A 21,356-nucleotide genomic window follows, 5' to 3' on the forward strand; every position below is an offset into this window, starting at 1 on the left:
CTGAACGATCCAATGTCTGCTTATGAAAAAAGGAAACAAAATATGAAAAAGAAATTTGGAACGTGACATCACAATTAACCGATGTATGCTGGCCAACCAGCATTGGTTTTTATTGTAATATTACTTTAAACTTTAAATATTACTACACCAGTTTACTGCAATACTACTATATGAACTATGTATCACAACAATCAGTAACTACACACACCAGTGTACTGCATTACTACTTTATAAATTGTGTATCATTAGTACACTTCCTATCAAATTCATGTGTCAGTTCTATGCAAATTTTATCTCACTACCTCTTATGCACTGTCATTTTAAGAGCGCTGCTCTGTTGTAATTCAATACTGAACTTTGTAAAGAAACTCAAAGTTGAGAGCGATGCACTGCTCTGTTATTAAGTTGTGAGCGACGCACGGCTCTGTTGTTCTATAAGGTAATTTAGAACTGTACTTTGTAAAGAAACTCAAAGTGTTAAGAGCGATGCACTGCTCTGTTGTATGTTAGAACTTTGTAAAGAAACTCAAAGGTTTAAGAGCGATGCACTGCTCTGTTGTTCTATAAGTGTTATGAGCGATGCTCTGTTGTAAATGTTATTGTATATTTTTATTGAAAAAAATGTGTATCCTCTTTTTCTCCACCTGATTTTCTGTGCTTTTTCCTCCCATCCCAATTTAGTCGTTATGCCAATTCCCCCCTCCCCTACCTGGTCGTTGTGCGCATGTGCCCTTATTGAACTATTTGATCACACTTTTTACTCTGTTCTATTTTATTATTTTTAGTATTGCTGTGAAGCACTTTGAACTGCAATTTCTGTATGAAAAGTGATATACAAATAAAGTTATTATTATTATCATCATCACAATACATAAAAAAGCTTTGCAGTTGGATTACAGCATGTGCCCTGTGTGAGAGAGAGCGTTAGCTCTAAATGAAAATGTTCCGTCATTAACTCAAACTCAAACTCCTCGTGAAGTCTGGACACAGAAGAGAAAGCCATCTGTGTAGAAACCCCACTGAACCCCCCCCCGACACAGACTGACATAGCATCTGCCATTTGTTTTTCTTCACAGGGAGGGACAAAGGCGCTGTCCTCTAATGTACCTCGATGCCTGATTTCCTCTTCTCGGTGTTATCTGTGATGTTGAGCAGGTCTCCGAAGCGCTCGTTGGTGATGAACTGGTGGTGGGTCAGCACGATGCCGGTGTGCCGCCTGGACGCCGTGTCGGCCTCTTCCTGTTCCCGCTTCAACCGCCGCTGCTGCTCCAGGACTTTCTGTCAGGAAACCAGAGGAGTGGAACCACTGTTTGTCTGCGATAACGACTCTTTTACTTTTCTTTTCTTTCTCTCTCTCTCTTGTTTTATTTTGTGTGACACATGCTTTTCCCGAAAGGTCGCTGCTAAGAAAACTGCCTTTTTAAATTGGTTTTACTCTATATCTGAACATCAAGGCGAACGGAAACTTGAGACAAAAAAAAAAAAACCACTTCACTGTATTATTTCATAAAGTCAGCACGCATTTTTTTTAATTAGATATAACTTATAAATACCTCACTCTCAAAGATCAGGCCAGTTTTGATGTTTTAACGACATCTCATTGTAATAAAACACTGTCAGTTACGTTTAGTTTGGATCAAGGTATTTATTCCACAATTCGGATGAGAGGAGATCTTAAGAGCTTTGTTCCATTAATGAGAAATCCATTATTTAAAAAGAAAAGAAACCCGACACTTACTCTTACACATTGACACCTGGGCGTGAAAGTAATTTGCACTAAGTATTAGCAATGTTCTTGGCTTATCTTAAGGATGTACTTACACTTAAAACAGTTACAGTTCACAACGTTATTCCAACGATTACTGCAAAATGGTTTTATCTAGCCTTTTGGAATTTAATTTAATTTCATCAAGGTCCCCCAGAGTTTGCTCTGAACAGGGTAAATCTGCATTTCAATATGATGCCCCTCTAGCTCAGGGAATGACCTCCAACAGTCCTTAAAGCTTGAGATTCTCCCCTCTGTTGCAGAGTTTAAAACCCTGATCTCCAAACGTTGTCAATCAAGTTGTACATGTTTTTTTTTTTTTTTTTTTTTTTTTCCTCCATTTTCCTCCGATTTTCTCCCATCCCAATGTTAGTCGTATGCCAATTCCCAGTCCCTTCCTGGTCGCTGCGCTTTACCCCCCACAGTCAGATCATTTGGGAGAGTGGAGGCTACCACGTGCTTCCTCCGACACACGTCCAGCCAATCACCGCTTCTTTTCACCTGGCAGCGCGGATTCTCATTGAGAGGGCGTAGCGTGTGGGAGGACCACACTATCCCCCTCACGTCCAATCCGCGCTTAGCAGGCGCCCCGACCGAACTACAACGACCCGGACCCACCCCGCCAGCTTCTCCCACCCTCTGATACAGCCAATTGTATCAGTGCAGACGGCCAGCCAAGCTGGTGACAACCCCGGAGCTGTGAGCTGGATTCGAACAGGCGAACCAAGCTCACAGCTCCGGGGCTGGTGACGAACGCAATCTCCGCTCGACCACCTAACCGCCCCAGTTGTACGTGTTTTTAATTAATTTGTTATCCTTGCTTTTTGCCTCATCTTGCTGTCTTGTTCTTATGATTTTATATGCTGTGTGATTTTGCTCATTTCATGTATGTACACTCGACGTGACTGTAAATGAGGGAAACCTCAGTTGACTTTCGATTTTAAATAAAGGTTTGAAATTTTATTTGAAAAGGTCTGTTACCTCTTTGTCACCATGACGTCTCTTCAGCACGTCCTCCTGGCTTTCTCCCTGAGCAGTGGATGAGTCTGAATCTGAAGGAGATGGAAACATTGTTACGCTGTGAAACGTTCCAACACTAAAAACCTAAATTCCTAAATTATGAACTTAAAGGTGCTGTAAGTAGTATTTATTAACTTTTTTCAAATAAGTGTTATGTAGCTCTACATTCCGTCAGGCATCACTGATATAGAGTGTTTGGTCAGTAACATGGGTCTCCCAGTCCCTCCGCTGTGCTGTAAACACAAAATAGATTTTCTGGTATCCTGTTCCCACTTTATCCAATCAGGAGAGACAACCCTAGATATTTTTACTTATTTTAAGAAATCTTGCCAAGCCAAATGAGCTGGTAGATTATTTTAGTTGTTCTAAGCTCATATTTGCTTAAAACTAGTTTTTATTTCTTATTTTTGTCAGACCATTTTTGCAGTGTGGAGTTCTCTCTCCTGATTGGATAAAGTGGGAATGGGATACCGGAAAATCTATTTTGTGTTTACTGCAGAGTGGAGGGACTGGGAGACCCATGTTACTGACCAAACACTCCATATCAGTGATGGCTGTCAGAATGTAAGGGTATTATTTGAACATGCAGACTACTTATTTTAACAAAGAAAATATTTCAACATGGCAGTAAACGTCTACAGTTCCAGTAAACATGAGAACATGTAACAACACAGCAACTAGTCCTACTCATGCTTTGAAAAAAACAACACAGCAGAATTTGTGCAATGATAAAACAAAACGCACACACACACACTCAAAAAAAGCTAAATGTATTCCCACATGCATATAGGAATAAACACAGAATGATCCAATGTCTGTTCATGAAAAAAGAAAAGAATGGAAAAAGGAAACAAAATATGAAAAGAAAAATTGAAATGTGACATCATAATTAACCGATATTTGCTGACCAACCAGCATTGTATTACTGCAATACTACTGTATAAACTATGTATCATAACGATTAATAACAACACACCAGTTTACTGCAATACTACTGTATAAACTATGTATCATAACGATTAATAACTAACAACAGTTTACTGCAATACTGCTGTATAAACTATGTATCATAACGATTAATAACAACACACCAGTTTACTGCAATACTACTGTATAAACTATGTATCATAACGATTAATAACTAACAACAGTTTACTGCAATACTGCTGTATAAACTATGTATCATAACGATCAATAATTACACACCAGTTTACTGCAATACTGCTGTATAAACTATGTATCATAATGATCAATAACTACACAACAGTGTACTGCAATACTGCTGTATAAACTATGTATCATAATGATCAATAACTACACACCAGTTTACTGCAATACTACTGTATAAACTATGTATCATAACGATCAATAACTACACAACAGTGTACTGCAATACTGCTGTATAAACTATGTATCATAACGATCAATAACTAACACCAGTTTACTGAAATACTGCTGTATGAACTATGTATCATAATGATCAATAACTACACACCAGTTTACTGCAATACTACTGTATAAACTATGTATCATAATGATCAGTAACTACACACCAGTTTACTGCAATACTACTGTATAAACTATGTATCATAATGATCAATAACTACACACCAGTTTACTGCAATACTACTGTATAAACTATGTATCATAACGATCAATAACTAACACCAGTTTACTGCAATACTACTGTATAAACTATGTATCATAATGATCAGTAACTACACACCAGTTTACACCATACTCCCCAACCTACCATAGATAATTTACAATGTTTCTAACCACAGATCATAACCATCAACCTTTAGGTTATGGAACAGTTCCCTGTTGTTTAAAAAGCCGTCACAAACTGGGTCATTAAAATCCATACAAAAAGCATTGGCACCAGTGTCTTGGTTTTTAAGACCTTAGAAGTAGAAATTGTTAGCAATGCCAATTTGGCAACTTTATTGACAATATAGGAGAACTAAAATGCTTTTGCTGTTGTTGATTGGACCCATTGACTTCCACTAGCATTGCTAACAAATGCAACTAAAAACAACCACTACCAATATCTCACAAACCAAAACAACGGTGCCCGTGCTTTTCGAATAGAGAAATGACTCCCGGTTTTGCGACGAATCAGGTGAACTGCTCCTTTAAGCTGCCTTTGCATCGCCCGGAGTAACAAGGACCAGCTGTTATGTAAGGAAGTGGAGGCAGGAAACAGCTTGCCTGACTAGGAGAACCCTGTCACAATGATAGAATGGAAGATGACAGATGACAACAGTCTGTGGCGGACACAGAACATGTCTTCCTTTCAAAGCAATAGAGAAATAACAAAAGAGAAAACAAAAATTACAGACACGGTAACACATCACTTTGAGAGTATTATATATGCAATGCTGTTGCAATAGCCTACATAAGCATTACAGATGATTTCAAATGGCTCATACAACCTCTGGCGTTTAGCGTTTACTCGATAAAAGTTGTTATCGACGCCAATATCGTGGACGCCGTCACATCTTGTCACGAGAAAACCATGCAGGCCAACAAGGTTTTGTAATTCAATTGCTTGTGAAATCTTCAGTCATGTTTAATCAGCCTTAGTACGCCGATCAAACCCTTTACAGGCGACTGTGTCGCGTGATGCTTATGCATTGTCTTAACGTTCTTGCATACAACTCCTCAACTCTGATGTTACCAGAATACGCATACATTACCAAAAAGCTGCCTGGGGTCCCCTATAGTGCTTTTGATGGGGTTTGGGAGGGAGGGAGGGAGGGAGGGAGGGAGGGAGGGGGGGGGTGTTGTTGGCTTGTTGGGCAAGGCCAAGACCTCACGCATTTACCATGAAATGAAAGAGCACCAGAACACCACACTCACAAGAGTGAGGATGGAAGAGGCTTCACTGTCACCTCGTAACACACCACCACCACCACACAGACTTTTTGAGATTTGAATGGAAGAGATGGGGGCGGCGTCACTTTGTGGAGAGAGAGAGAGAAGAAGAAGAAGAAGAAGAGGGGGGACACAACGTGAAGATCGAGGGGAGATGGGTGACCGTAGAGATGGGGCGACGTGCGTTAGGATCGGGAGGAGAGGAGGAGTGACGGTGGTGAAAAGTATGGATATATAGCCACCTCTGCGCGCAGCCGCCGGGGCCCACAGTAGGTTCCCGTTGGTGTCCAAGTCCTCCCTGTCACTCAGGGAGTTGCCTCCTCCTCCTCCTCCTCCGTCCCCGTTGCTCAGCCTCTCCAGCACCTCCAGGGAGGAGAGGCGCCGGGGGATCAGGGGCCTGAGTTCGGGGTCCCTCGCCATCACCTTGGTGGCCGCCAGGGTCCTCCTGGCCTGGTGGGACCTCCGTAGCCTGAAGGGAGCGGGGCCCATGAGGAACAGGTTCCCGGGAAGCGCGGTGGCCGTCTTCCTCTCCTCCTGGCGGGGGAGCTTGTCCTGCTGGGCCGTGGCTTGCTGCCTCTCGTGCCGGAGGATGGTGGTGAAGCGGGTGTAGGAGGCCGGGCAGGAGCCTTTGCACTTACTGGGCTTCTGGAGGAGGTGGTGGTGCAGGTGGTGGTTGTGGTCGTGCGGAGGAGGAGGAGGAGGGGGCGGCGCGACCGGGGCGGGGGGACTCTCGGAGACACCGGCCGCCGGGCCGTCCTGCTCTGGGCTGTTCTCAGCGGAGCTCTGCTCAGGTTCAGGCTCAGTCCCGACCGGGGACTCGGCCCCCTGGGTGCCACTGTGCTCCGAGGAGGCCGCCTCCTCCACAGTGTCGCTGCCCGACAACGAGGCCTCCCCCCTGGCCGCCTTTCCTCCCGGGTCTTCCAGGGAGCAGGCCTCCGCTTGGACGGGGTCGGCCAGCAACAGGGACTCGGCGGAGACGGCGGTCGCCATGTAGTAGGGGACGGGGCTGTGACCCGGGCTGTGGCCGTGGCCCACCGAGTGCAGGGTGGGCAGGGAGGAGGAGCGGGTCGGCCCCGGGGCGGAGCGCTGGATGATCATTTCAAACTCGCTGACCCGCGACGACACGGCCTCCCGTGGAATGTCTCCCGCGTCGTCATCGCCCTCTGACCTCTCGCCCCCGTTGACCCCCGCCCTCTCGAACAGGGAGGCCAGGTTGCGCACGCTGCCGTGGGGGCTGGAGCCCGCCGAGCTGGGCCTCTGGATGTGGTGCATGGACCGGTACAGGCTGGAGAACTCGGAGGTGCTTCTCCTCGCCGCCGGGGAGCAGTTTCCGAGGCCGTCGCCGCATTCAGAAGCGCAGGTGGACTTGAAGTCCGAATGCTGCCCACCCTCCCTCCCCTCGGCGCCGGCGCTGCCCGAGCCACATGTTCCGGTGTAAATATCCTCACAGCTGTGGGCCTTGGGGTGCCTGCTAGGCCTAGTCCTGCTCTCCTCGCCGTCGCCGTCGCCACTAGGGGGCAGCAGCTTGGGCTTGAACTTAGAGGGGAGGATTTGGGGAATGCAGGCTTTGGCAGCAGACAGGGGCTTCTTATTCTTACACTGGTTACCTATTGCATTACTGGCAAGAACCGATCGGCTATTTACAGAGGAGCAGGGAGAAATTATATAGCCATTCCCACCTTTATCATCCACTGGCAAGCATGCAGGACAACAGAATAAACAACATATTAGATTACAATGGTCACGGCTTCACACACACTAAAAACACAGTGTCAGGCACATTTCTAAAGTAATGACTGACTTCCATCAAAGGTTGATGAGAAGAGGAAGCAGACTTGATGCGGTTAACATCAAGTGAGAGATGACTCTGTCATACTGGTAGCGATGGTACCGACGGTCAGTGTAAAATGAAATATAATGCATTTGTAAAGATGGAACAGGGAACACGCCTTGACAAGTAATAACTTTCAAACAGCATACTGTATTGTCAATAGTTCAACATCGCTGTGAGCACTGCAGCAACATAAAAAGTGAAACGGAAATAAAAGTTAAATAAAATAAAAAAAAAAGAGCAATATGCCAGTGGAATGTTATGTGATGTGATGTGATGCTGGAAGTCAGGGAAAAACTAAAATCAAAAACTTAATATATTTTCAGGTACACCCCCCCCCCCCCCCAACAAACAACAACAACAGACCAACAAAAGCTATACAACCCATATGAGGTTGTTCACGGTGATGTTCTCTTTCTCTCTCTCTCATCTCACCACCAGATCACATGCTACTATGTCTTGGGTGGAAATGAACACCAGCCAGTCACCAAATGGTGCTAAATGATGGCTGTCGGTCTGCTTTACCAGCCAGTCACCAAATGGTGCTAAATGATGGCTGTCGTCTGCTTTACCAGCCAGTCACCAAATGGTGCTAAATGATGGCTGTCGGCCTGCGTCACTTCCAGCCAGTATAGTTCTGCAGTACAGTTCCAAGTTAGTTCATGTGCTTTGCGAAATTTGGTGGATTTAAACACAACCTATTTGACTCTTCGACTAATAGATGGTTAGGAGACCATCCGCTCTGACGTCAGGGCCGCATCACTGCTGTGAGTCTGAGCCAACTGCAACTCCCAGCTCCAGTATTATAGTAACGGTCCCACAGATGCAACTACGAAAGGAAATGACCCAACAGATTTTCACCGGCTCGCCAGATACCACTGAGGCGTGAGCAATCTGTTTGTCTCAGTCCTATCTGCCAAATATATGGCTTGGCCTATACAGACACACACACACACACACACACACACACACGCACGCACGCACGCACGCACGCACGCACACACAGAGGAAGTTATGCAGAGATTAATATTGTCCATCTAACCATTTAAAGGGAAAGGTCACATACGCCACTGAAGGACCCTCAAGGGAGCTCAGTTTTTTTTTTTTTTTTTTTTTACAACATGGCGTGGGGAGATTTCCACACGAGCACAAGGCAGAGAGATACATGGCGACTCCTTCTCCAGCTTTTGGCTTGTTTTCCTTCTGCTCTTTGTCTACAACCACAGGCCCCGTCGAACAGTTAACCGAGTCAGAGCCTCGCAGCTGCGAGGTGGTGCGCCTCTGGTTCGGGAGGAGGCTTAACCCTTTCACTGCCGCACTACCAAACGGTAAACCCTTTCACTGCGAACAATAGACGGTTAAACCCTTTCACTGCCGCCACACGACGGCGGGTTAACCCTTTCCACTACCACACTACATAAGGTTAACCCTTTACTATCACACTACAGACGGTGTTGACCGTCTGTAGTGTGATAGTAAAGGGTTAACCTTCTGCAGTGTGGTAGTGAAAGGCTTAATGAGGGAGCACGCTGCTAGTCAGTTGACTCCGCTCAGGATTCCCCTGACTGCTGTTTCTGCACCTTCACTGGGTCAAGAGGACTTTTAGCCAAGACTTTTAGAGGCCCAAATACCAGCCCCCCCCCCTCACCTGTCTTCCTTTCATAAATCCAACGGCCTGTAATCAATCCACCAGTGACAGAAGCCTCACGTGGAAAGTGTAAAATGTCTATATTTAAAGATTTAGACCCCGACTCGTAACGGGGGGGGGGGGGGGTTCAAACGTCAAGTCCCCTGACTATCTCTTGACTTTGGGGGACAAGTGACAAGTGACTTCCCAGTAGGAATGAGAGGTATTGGGGGGGGTAACACTGTCTCTGTGCCTGATATGTCGTCTCCCCCCCCCCCCCCCCCCCTAGAAGAGCTCCTCTCCCTGGTCATATGCGCAGGAATTCCATCCTCTGACCTCACTCTTGACAGCTGACTTCCTCATGCCTGCCCACCCCTCTCGTGTCCCTCCTGTTCATCACTCCTCCATGCCTGGCCTGGTCTGGGGGGCCGAGGGCCAGAGGGGCCATGAAAAAAAGCAAAGCCCCTTGTTTATCTCTGCCTTTCCTCCCCATCCGTCCCCCTCTCTCTGGACCTCTGCTCCCTGGCTTTACCCCAGCTCCGGAGCCCAACGCCTAACGCTCTGCAGGACGATCCCAAGAAGGGTGGGGGGGGGGGATTGGGGTTGAAGAGGCCCAAGGTTAGCCCCCATTGATTTAGCTGGCAGGACAGCTTCTCTCTCTCTCTTTCTAAAGCGGATGGCCAGCGCGCATTCCACGAAACATCCATGATATCGATAAAGAAAAAGGAAGAGAAGGAAAGTAAAATAAATGAATAAAATAGAAAAGACTACTGAGGGAATGAATGCTGCAAGGTGACTGGCCGCTGCTCTGATAACCTGGAGCAAAGGAAATGTGTGGAGTCCAACAGAAAATGTAAAAGGAAACACATATAAATCCCTGACACCTTTTTAGTTCACTGTCACCCCCCCCCCCCCCCCACACACACACACACACACACACACACGCTCGCGCGCACGCCGCCATTTCACTGGCAACATGTGCAGCGTGTTTGGAACCATACCTCTAGAGGAGGAGGAGCTGGCGTGGCGCTTGTTGAGGGCCCGTAGACCTTGCAGGGGAATGTCGCCGCCCTCCAGGACGCTCTTGTAAACATGGCGGTCGCCGTCTGGAGCCCCGGGCTCGCTGGTCGGTGATTCTCTGTCCTTCTCCACGTCGCTGTGGCCGGACTTACAAGAGGAGCTGTGTGGGGAGCGAGGAGAGAGGGACATGTTACAACCTCGGAAAGCAAGTTCATGCGGCTAAGAGAAGGCCACGCGCTCATCACAGCCAGCAGTGAGTCGGCTCTAGTGCACGTCGTTAATTAAACACATTTTTAACTGATTCGTTTTAAAAGAGCGACACAAAATGCAATTAAGTGAAATATCGAGGCGCACAATGCGTGGCACGGTGGCCGAGCCGCCCATATGGTTTCAATCATCTGACATGTTCTGAGGTAATCAACTTGCCCCTTTGCATACATTACTCATACTATGGGCGCGAAAAAAATAAAAAGAATGTGAGAATTTAGGGAATGTGAGCATCGATGATCTGAAAGACGCACTCCGCCGCCCTTATCTCTGCATTCCGGAGAGGCCTGTTGGGAGAAACGTCTAAATATATTCTTTGAGCGTTCCCACGTGGCGCCTCACAGGCCCCCGCCGTGCACCTGTACTCTTCTCAGGTTCATCCTGAGATGCCATCGGAGCGCCCCAGCGCTCGCTCACCTCTCTGTTTGGACGCCCCTCGCCCCGCCGCACTCATTCAACTGACAGCGGTTCCCAGTGACGCTGTAAATCACGTCGAAAAACAAAAACACAGACGGCCGCGCACATAATCTTTACCGACGTCAAGCGTCGGGGGTTTAATCCTCGAGACGCGTTCGTCTTGAGCGGTGCTGCCAAGTGGCGGTTTTCTTTTTTACAAGCTATATGCCAATTTATGGATACATTGCTCGCTCTGTTCATTGGGCCAACAAGAACCCCTTTCATAGTTCTCAGAAGAAGAAATATTTGAACTGCGAAGGGCAGCAGCGGGCCAATAAAAACATGTACTTCGTAGAATATAAGCTTTCTATATGCTCCCAAGAGTTTAAATAAACAGCACCGAGGAGTGGATCTGCGAGGGAACATGGAACATCTCAGAGCGTGAGATCATCACACGGCCGTGCTGTAGCGTATACACTAGACAGGATGTCTTGAGAAATAACAACAATCTCGCTCAAGTTGCTAATTTATCGTTCCTTATAGGTGACATCGCAGTGTGCTTGAAGCTGACATGTGGGTTTTGGGTAACAATTCACAAGAAAGCATTTTGCTTGACTGGTGTGTCTTCAAGATGTCTCCTATTTCAAAGAAACCCCAAAAGAAGACATTCCCGCCCCTAAACACATGTGCCTTTGAAAGGAGACCGAGGGTAACGTTTGGCTTCTCCTTATGAAAAGTTAGGGTCAATGAACTTTTGGCGAACGCATATGTGGCTTAGAATAAATTAGTTTGTCAACAAGCTGAGCTGTTGGCGGAGCAGATACACTTCCAGTGCAAAAAGTAAGCGTCAAACATTATCAAATCAATCAATGCTGATATAGATGAATTGACACTGCAACAAAGTGTATTTGTGTATTATTTTCTAATCAATACCAAAGCATAAAGTTGAGTGTTATCATATTTGACCTACTTAGCCGTGAGCTCCTCCTCTGAGTTTAACTGGCCAACAAATCGAAAAGGGAGAAACGATTGTAAAACGCTACTCAAATGTTGGTGCATACTGATATTTAATTGTCTCAACAGATGGAGATCTCTCTCTCCGCGGGAAATGGAGGAAGAAAGGGGGTTGTGGACCGGACCACAAGGAAGTTGCCACGCCGGGCCTCGGTCCGGGATTCCTGACATTTTATTACATAAACCGAAATAGAAAATGCATAAATCTCTTCTGACAAAAAGAAACAACGAGATCAAAGGCTAAATGCCGCCTTTGTTTTCCTTGTCGACCAGACTTCCACCGTGCAATCGCTGTCTCCGCGTTACACTGTTATAATCCTCCCGCACACACACACACACACACACACACACACACACACACACACACACACACACACACACACACACACACACACACACACACACACACACACACACACACACACACACACACACACACACACACACACACACACACACACACACACACACACACACACACACACACACACACACACACACACACACACACACACACACACACCACCCGCTCGGCAGGCGATAACCGTTTTTTAAGGTACAGCTGAGTTTGGAATTGACAGAGAGAGTTCCCCTTCTATCCGTATCCACATCCAGGCTTAACTAGTGGGACTGCTGGCTTTAAATAAATCACCACATATTAACCATTTCCCCACTGCAACACCCACCCCCCTCACCCACCCCCCAAAAAAAATAAAAGCCTTCAAATACAGACAGAGGACAATGTGTTCGGTCAGCTCTTTAGCCTCATTAACAGGAACCCCCCAGGAAACGGGAGTCCCCCCCTCCCCTCCCCGTAGGCGGGTAAGCAAAGCTCCACAGGGTGGAGAGAAACACTACAATCTCTCTCCTGACAGACCAGTCCACCCACACCCACACACACACACACACACACACACACACACACACACACACACACACAACGAGAACCCCCTTAAAATAATCACCACCAGGGAAGGCAACAGGCTTTGAGGCAGGCGGGAGCATCAGTATATACCGTAGCAAGGAGAAGGAGAAGGAGAAGGAGAAGGAGAAGGAGTCACTTACTACTGCTGCAGGTCGGAGGACGTATCCAGAGGGCTGAAAGAGGGGGCGCTCTGCAACAAACCAAACAAAGAAGTCATTGATAGATCCACGGGAAGGTCTCCTCCAGCTAGAATAGAAGCAGGAGCATTAACTAGGGACAGATTCTCTTGCTCTCTCTCTCTCTCTCTCTCTCTCTCTCTCTCTCGCTCTCCTTTCGTTCTCCCGTGTGGGTGCTGTCTTCCGAAGCTTCTCAGCTTCTCTGGACCAGGCTTGTCACGGAGGTGCAAGCGTGTGTTTTGGCCCCGCATGCAAGTAGAGGAAAACAAGCGCCAGTGAGGAGGGTGGAGGGGAGTGGGCGTTCACGGTCGGGAGGGGGGGGGGGGGGGGGGGGGGGGGGGCACCCATGCGAGGAGGGGGCTGTCACAGGCTCAGCCAATGGGCTGCTGTCTCTCCGTGAAGCCATCTCTTTTGTCTGGTATTGAGTCACTCTCATTACCACTGGGCCAGACCAGGGGACAATTAACCAGCTGGTCGTACAAGCAGGCCAAATTACACACACACACACACACACACACACACACACACACGCACACACGCACACACACACACGCACACACACACACACACACGCACACACACACATACACATACACACACACACACCCACCCACCCACCCACAGACACACGCAATCACACGCACGCGCGCACATAGACACGTGCACACACATACTGTACACAGAGTAACAAATGAAGACACAAATGTGTACCAACAACAAAATAAATATATATATAATATAATATACACGACACACAGAAATACGAGATATTTACACGACATAAACACAATATAGTTGAGTGAGAGGAGTTACGGAAACACAAAAGTACGGGGAGACAGACACAAGGTGAGCGGATGGACATGAATGAACATGTTTTCGGGGACTGTGTGAGAGTTGACATATCTTATTAAAAAAAAAGCAGCTGTTATATTTCGGGGCAGTTACCGACCCAAAACACAGGGAGAGCCAATCGCCGGAGTAGCGCCCGCGAGCTAGCTTGAATGGTTCAAAGGCGGGGGGTGCTAATTTTAGCCCACTGTTTCTGTTGCCTCTCTCCAATCAGACGTCACAGGGGATAAAAATAACACGCCGTGACAACAGGGGGCTATGAATAAGAGCACAAGTGTTGTTTGCAAATAAGATTGCACAATCCCGACGCAGCCAGGCTGGCCCTGTGTTTAAAAATGCCACGTCCACTTCCCCCCCCGGTGGCTCTGCGTGTCCCTTCGCCAGGCCCCGCGCCAGGCGCCAAGCAGAGGACCAGACGACAGGGGAACATTGCTGCGCGCCTCGTTCCCCCCCCGGCGGGGGCCGAGAGTGGTAGGGAAGTAACGGATTACGCGTGATGATGGGATTACAATAATAATCAGATTAATAAGGAGATCTGGTTGATCTGTTACAGTACAGCTGTGAAAGGTGACATGTGTTCCGGTTGTACCGTAGGTCGTTTTGAGTACGAGGATGATTCCTTGTTAGATGAACTTAAGAAATGTGTAAATCACATTTTCTGACACAAACATCAGTTCATACTGTCTGTCTGTCTGTCTGTCTGTCTGTCTGTCTGTCTGTCTGTCTGTCTGTCTGTCTGTCTGTCTGTCTGTCTGTCTGTCTGTCTGTCTGTCTGTCTGTCTGTCTATGATTCTATCTGTCCGCAGCTATATCACGCAAACTACAAGGCCGATTTGGATGAGACATCGCACATAGTCATTGAACGCAAGAGGGCGTTGCACAGGTTCCCTGGTAATCAGCTCTCTGACACCTGTTTACAACATGCCATAGTGAACCTATAGCCATTGATATACCTATGCATTACTGTAATGAACCCATTGAAACCGGGAAACACATTTGTGTGTATATGCAGGCTAAATAATGCATCATTAGCAAGCGTTTTAGGTCTAAATGGGTTAAAAAGATTTATCAATCAATTTGTCCATTGAAATAAGCCCTGTAATTGTGTAACTCAAGCCCTGCCTACCATGTAGGCTACTATAAAATAAATGGGTGGCTTCTGTCTGGTGGAGATTTGCTCTCTACTGAGTGCACCTTTCTAGTCGGAATCGGAGTAAATTTAGAATTAAATCAAATTGGAATAAATATTGTGTGTCGCTTCATATTCTGTGGATCCCCGGAGCCAAAAGTAATCCAAAAGTACTCGAAAGTAGTCCGATGACCTCAGCACGGGTCGGTGTAATCCAACAGTGATTACATTACTGATTACAACTGTTAGCAGGTAATCTGTTATGGCGTTCCAGACTCCGTGTGGAAAGCGCGCCGCCCACAGCCCTCCTGCCCGCAGCGTGCCTTCCCAGTGGGTTGCCGGGGCAGGAGGGTCATTAATAACCTTTCAGAATGAATGCCGATCTTTATAAGAACAACACTCACTCTGGCAGGTCTATAGGCGGATCTATTTTTAAAGCAAAATGTTCCTGTCACTTCAGCCGCGGAGAGCGTGCCACGGCCAAGGGGTGTGGGGGGGGGACCTGTGACTCTTCACTTCACCTCTCCTCACGTCTTGTACCCAAATCTGCCCCCCCCCCCCCACCATACCATCCCGCCCGCCCGCCCAGCCTCCACCCGCCCCCCGCCTTCCTGTCCCGTCTCCACGGGGGGGATGAGGCGGTGTCCCCGGATGCCCATATAGGTAATTGAGCTTCACAACAGACGCCGCATGGATGGGAAGCGAACAGGAACCTCGCGTGAGAGAGGCTTATCGGAGCGAAAGGAATGGAATCTTAACGTGATTATTTTGGAGAATGTCTCTGTGGATGCCTCTGTGCGTGACACCGTCTGGCGGAGTGACGTATACGTGTCTAATTGATAGCGACCAGTGATTGGACACAGGGTTCCCAAAGACATTGCAAAATTAAAATCAAGGACTTTCAAGTACCTTTCCAAGCACTATTTCTTTCATTTTAAAAGGGAATTTAAAAGGATACAATTCACTTTTAAATGCAGTTTATTTTAATTGGAAAAAAAATCTGATCCAATATTCATGGCATACAACCAATTTCCGACAATTAGTTACAGATAAAAAAAAAACTATATTTCTTGATTCACAACAATTTGATCATGGATGAACAAAACTTTCAATGCGAATGGTTTATTTGAATTTCAATGACTTTTTAAGCACCTTGTTAAAAAATGGACTTGCCTTGACATATTATTTTAAGCACTTCAAGGACCTTGTGCGAACCCTGTGGACAGCTACATAGGTAACTTCCCATATATATACGACTTGTGAAATGATTCACATGTGAGGCAGAGGAGAGAGAGCAGATAGGATGAGGACAGCGGGTCGAAATGCAACACAGGCCGCGGGCCACGGGCCAAGTAGCATCAATAACTGGACATCAATAATTCAATAAATGTAACAAGTAAATAACAGTGTCTTCGGTCTAATGTCAGTGTACCTTGTAATTGTCAAGTTAGTTTAACAATCTCCCCTCAAACAGCTCAAAATAGATCAAATAGAATGTATCTAATATATAAAAAAAATAAAGAAAATGTATTACTATTATGTACAGTACCTTACTACTTATATTATACAATACCTATCATGCAATTATGTCTATACTACTATACACTCAGAGTGAAACACTCAAGTTCAAAACTATTTGCCAAACAATGCAATAAATAAATCTCCGGTTCGGGCTGTCATTTCTCTAAATTCCCCTGGGCTTGAATCGGGTTGGGTTCGCTTTCTGTCATAAAAGCTGATGATGAGAAAATAAAATAAATTGCCATAAATTTGAATTAATGGTGGTTATCATTCATTTGGATGACAGAATTGTGCACAAAACGACATCACAATTTGACAGGGGTGTAAAGTACTTGAGTAATTGTATTTGGTTACAATACTTAAGTACTGTTTTGGGGGAATTGTACTTTACTCGAGTATTATTAGGTTTGTATACTTGTACTTTTACTCAATTACATTTCAGAGAAAAGAAAAACATACTTTTTACTCCTTACATTTAAAATGCAGACCTACAAAGTACAAAGTACAAATCTCGCAGGTTCAACCATTTTAATTAGTATATTTCTCTGGCCGAACTAACATTAACGTTATTAATCCTGCGGCCGCACTTTATTTAAAAACAGCCAATCAAATCCCCATCAATGGAAAATGAACCCGCCCATACCCATGCTGATTGGTCCTTGTGCAAGACTAGAAAGCGGGGTTCTTTGATTAAACACCTGCTATCAGAAGAATAGACAGTCAGAAAAAAAGTTTTTACTTAAACTTTTTAGTTAAGTACATTTAAAAGTAGAAACTTTTTGACTTTTACTCAAGTGTGTTTTTAGCTTGAGTACGATTTTGAGACGGTACCCATACTTTCATAATTTCTGGGTACTTTTTACACCCCTGTAATATAGAATTATCACTCAAACCTAGTGGATATGTTCTTGATCAGTCAGTAGGACACTGATCAAATATTGACAGCGCATTCATTTCTAACTGTGGTGAGACTACGATGTGCAGAGCTGTGCGGTTATCTGGAATTAATCAACGCTCTCTCTCCAGCCAATCAGAATCAAGTATTCACCCGGGCCATGGTATATATAAATGCCCTTCATTGCAGTTTGGGCCACTGTGGGCTTCATTCACATTGAGGAGGAGAGATATATGTGCAATAATGCTGTATATACAGTATATATATATATACTGTATATGTATTCTTACTCTATACAGTATATATACTGTACTATATTATATATATATATATATATATATATATATATATATATATATATTATATATATATCCACATCTGTCTGTACATACCTGCATATAATTCTTTTTACATATCAGTAGATACTATATCTATATCTGTATGCTGCTGGTTTGTATGACAACTACCATATTGTCTTTATACCTACAACTACTACAACTCTGTGCATACATCTTATTACTAGCACTATACTCAGTAGTACTCACTTATACATTTTATACCCAGTTTAATCTCCTGTACATTGTTTATTACTATTGCACGTTACTGTTACATTTGCACTCTGGTTGGATGCCAAACCTCTTTTCGTTGTACTGTACTTGTGCTGTATGATGATTGACAATACATTTGAATCTAATCTAATCTAATTATCTAATCTAATCAAACAGGTATCATGAGTTGATCATATAGCTTCATGAATCCCATTCCTTCCATAAGCTCATAATGTGTTGATACTGTTGGCTGGTTCTCAACAACAGCTCTCAGCATGAAGGGCCCATTATCACTGTATCCCTGCCTCCTACACTCTACACTGCTGCCAAGGGGAATACCAGCCCAACTTAAGAACTCAAATATGCCATTTCCATAGTCTAGGAATGTCCAATCAATATTTGTGATACATGAGCTACTCGCTTCTCTCCCAAAGCCAGAAACCAGAGAGGCAAGAATCAAAACCCATGATGTCATCAGGTATAAAGTCTGGAGCTGCTGCGTTGAACAATGAATGGGAGACTGATTCTGTGGAGCCACAGAACGTCTGTTTGAGTTTTTACACCCAAGTGAGCTTTATTGGTTTCGACCAGCAGCTCTAAAGGCTCACTCTGTTGGTCCACAACAGTGTCCCCGCCCTCTAGTGGCCACAGCTTGCACCCCGGAGGATGGAATTTGGCACGGAGGTCAAGTGTGTATGGTGTGTGTGTAGTGGCCACAGCTTGCACCCCGGAGGATGGAATTTGGCACGGAGGTCAAGTGTGTATGTGTGTGTGTGTGTGTGTTTTGTGTTTTGTGTTTTGTGTTTTGTGTGTGTGTGTGTGTGTGTGTGTGTGTGTGTGTGTGTGTGTGTGTGTGTGTGTGTGTGTGTGTGTGTGTGTGTGTGTGTGTGTGTGTGTGTGTGAAGGTGTGTATGTGTGAATGCATGCGCATACGCAGTCACAGCTATTGTGGATCCGAGCAGCAGTGTTCTCAGTTCTGAAACAGACATGTATCTATATACTTTGTGCTCTCACGGTGTCATCGTTCACCATCTTTAAACATTTCCCCCAAGCTTTTAGATTCGGGGGAGAGAGTCGTTTATGGGTCACTAATCATACATTTTTGGAAACATAGATCAACAAAATAAGATCCCTTTTAGATCGTAGGAGCGACGCGATTGGATTGTTAAAATCAGGCGGTGTTCCCCTTTAAGTACAGAGGTTAGATTCCAAAAACAAGAGCCGCTTCCGGTGGAACATGAAAGGCTGTAGCGTAAGAGGGGGGGGGGGGTTCACACCAGTTGGTCTCTGTGTGACGCAGGGCTGAGACAGTGTGGCAGCGCCCCCCCGACCCCCCCCCCCCCCTCCTCCTCCACATATACTTGACAGATGGAGTCACCCCGTCGGACATAGGAGTCCGAAACTCTCTCTCTCTCTCTCTCTCTCTCTCTCTCTCTCTCTCTCTCTCTCTCTCTCCTCTCTCTCTCTCTCTCTCTCTCTCTCTCTCTCTCTCTCTCTCTCTCTCTCCCCCCCCCCTCTCTCTCTCTCTCTCTCTCTCTCTCCTCTCCCCCCCCCCTCTCTCTCTCTCTCTCTCCTCTCTCTCTCTCTCTCTCTCTCTCCGAAACCGTAGTTATGCGTGGAATCCCAGCTCCCCGTGCCTTGTATGTCCATGGCCATAGGGACTGAAAGTGACTGTCACCACATGAGCTTCAGACCCCCTCGGAGCCCGCAGGCTCGTTACTATGAGTCAGTAGTGCCAGAGCCGTGACAGCATGACAGCACAAGGCGTCACTGTCCGGTAATCTGTCGCGACCGCGTGCCTAGCAGAAAATAAAGATTACAAATGGCTGTCACACAACATACAGCATGTTGTATATACGGTACACAGCATGTTGTATATACGGTACACAGCATGTTGTATGTACGGTACACAGCATGTTGTATGTACGGTACACAGCATGTTGTATGTACGGTACACACGGTTTGCATCTCCTTCGTCGTCTATTACCGTTCTCACTAGCGATGTGTCGGTCGCAAACTAAACGGCTCTTTAAAGTGAACGACGGGAGCCGGCTCCTGATTGGGAACCAATTCGTTTTTCTCCAATTTTTTCCCCCTGTTAAAGCTAAGCTTGTACTTTAAGATATAATTTTTTTAGCACTCTGCTCCATGTTGAGTATGTAAATGAAGCCATATAAATAATAAACATTTGATATAATGTATGTTTTTTACATTAGTAATTCATTTTACACGCCGTTTACATTAATTCTGGTAATAAATTAATTTAAGCAACAAAAAATCTGAGGAGCCGATTGGGAGCCGAAAGAGCTATTTTCAGTATTATTATTATTGTTGATGTTGATTTGTTGTTAAAAGAAAATGGAAAATTAAAAACAAAATGTATCACAAAAAGAGCCGGCTATTTTTTGTGAGCCGAGCCAAAAGAACCGTCTCTCGAAAAAGAGCCGGAATTCCCATCACTACCGGTCACTATTGTCTGCTATTGGTCCTTTAGGACTCTGAGCTGACGAGTTGCTATGGCGCTTTGCTATGACAGCAAAAGGAAAAAAAGAAAAAAGCGATGACACGTCTTTTGTGGCTAAGAATTTGCATGTGCCACTGCTTTGCGATTCTAGGTCGCTTTCGGTTACCTATTTACAACGTGAGACTATTAAGAGGACCTCCGAACAGATTCCATTCGGATGGAGATGCCAGATTCCACCCTACGGCTAGTGTGAATGAGTCCGATGCCTCCGGTATGCCAGGCTACCGGCGCCCTCTCTCTCCCGCTCGCTATTCGCGAGAGGAACGAGGATCAGGAGAATTTACTATAACGTGGAGAGGAGGTAATCCTCGGGACACGACGGAAGATTGATGAGCGCGCACCAGAGCCGGGGGGCTCTCTCTCTCTCTCTCTCTCTCTCTCTCTCTCTCTCTCTCTCTCTCGATCGGAGGCCCGCGAGAGCCGCCTCTTCATTCGCAACCGACGAGCGCTCGTATCTTTAAGGGCTTCCATCCTTATCAACCCTCCAGTCAATCTGGGACCGAGGGGAAGATATGTCAATCACACGGCAATGAGCCAGTGTGTCTGGCCCAGCCTTAAGGTCAAATACTACACATACCAGGTTGCAGCTTTAGAAGTGACTTTGACATTAAACAGGAGCCAGTCATCAAACTGAGCTCATCTGGCAATCGTCCAAGTGCCCCCCCCGGAGACAACGGGACCCGTGGAGGTCCGTTAACCCCATCTCCCCCATATAACCAGGAGTTGCGCCCCCCCCCCCCCCCTCGGGGTTTGAGTCAGACAGACACCTCTTTCCACAGATACCCACATGACTCAAAGACAGTGCGGCCCGGGAGACGCCTGCCCTGTGTTTCAGGCTGATGCTAGAACCCGATCCCCCACTTTGTCGGCGGCGGTGCCACCTCGCGTGATCCCGGGCGTGGCGCTTTAGGCCCCCGGCGGGGGGGGGGGGGGGGGTTGGGGCGGCCCCCCTGACTGACAGAAGGCGAGGAG

The 21,356-nt window shown here is 46.1% G+C and overlaps 1 protein-coding gene across 1 annotated transcript in view; it reads right to left on the reverse strand.

The window, feature by feature from the left end:
* The window catches only part of LOC311234615 (sorbin and SH3 domain-containing protein 1-like), a 96,618-nt gene that overhangs the window by 18,246 nt on the left and 57,016 nt on the right, over window positions 1–21,356 (reverse strand). Inside the window, 5 exon segments of the mRNA XM_084321862.1 lie at window positions 1,108–1,278; window positions 2,747–2,811; window positions 5,905–7,353; window positions 10,122–10,300; window positions 12,883–12,932. Coding sequence (XP_084177988.1) covers window positions 1,108–1,278; window positions 2,747–2,811; window positions 5,905–7,353; window positions 10,122–10,300; window positions 12,883–12,932 — 1,914 coding nt within the window.

The sequence above is a fragment of the Notolepis coatsorum genome (genome assembly GCF_963971535.1).
Source record: "Notolepis coatsorum genome assembly, chromosome: 9".
NCBI lineage: Eukaryota > Metazoa > Chordata > Actinopteri > Aulopiformes > Paralepididae > Notolepis > Notolepis coatsorum.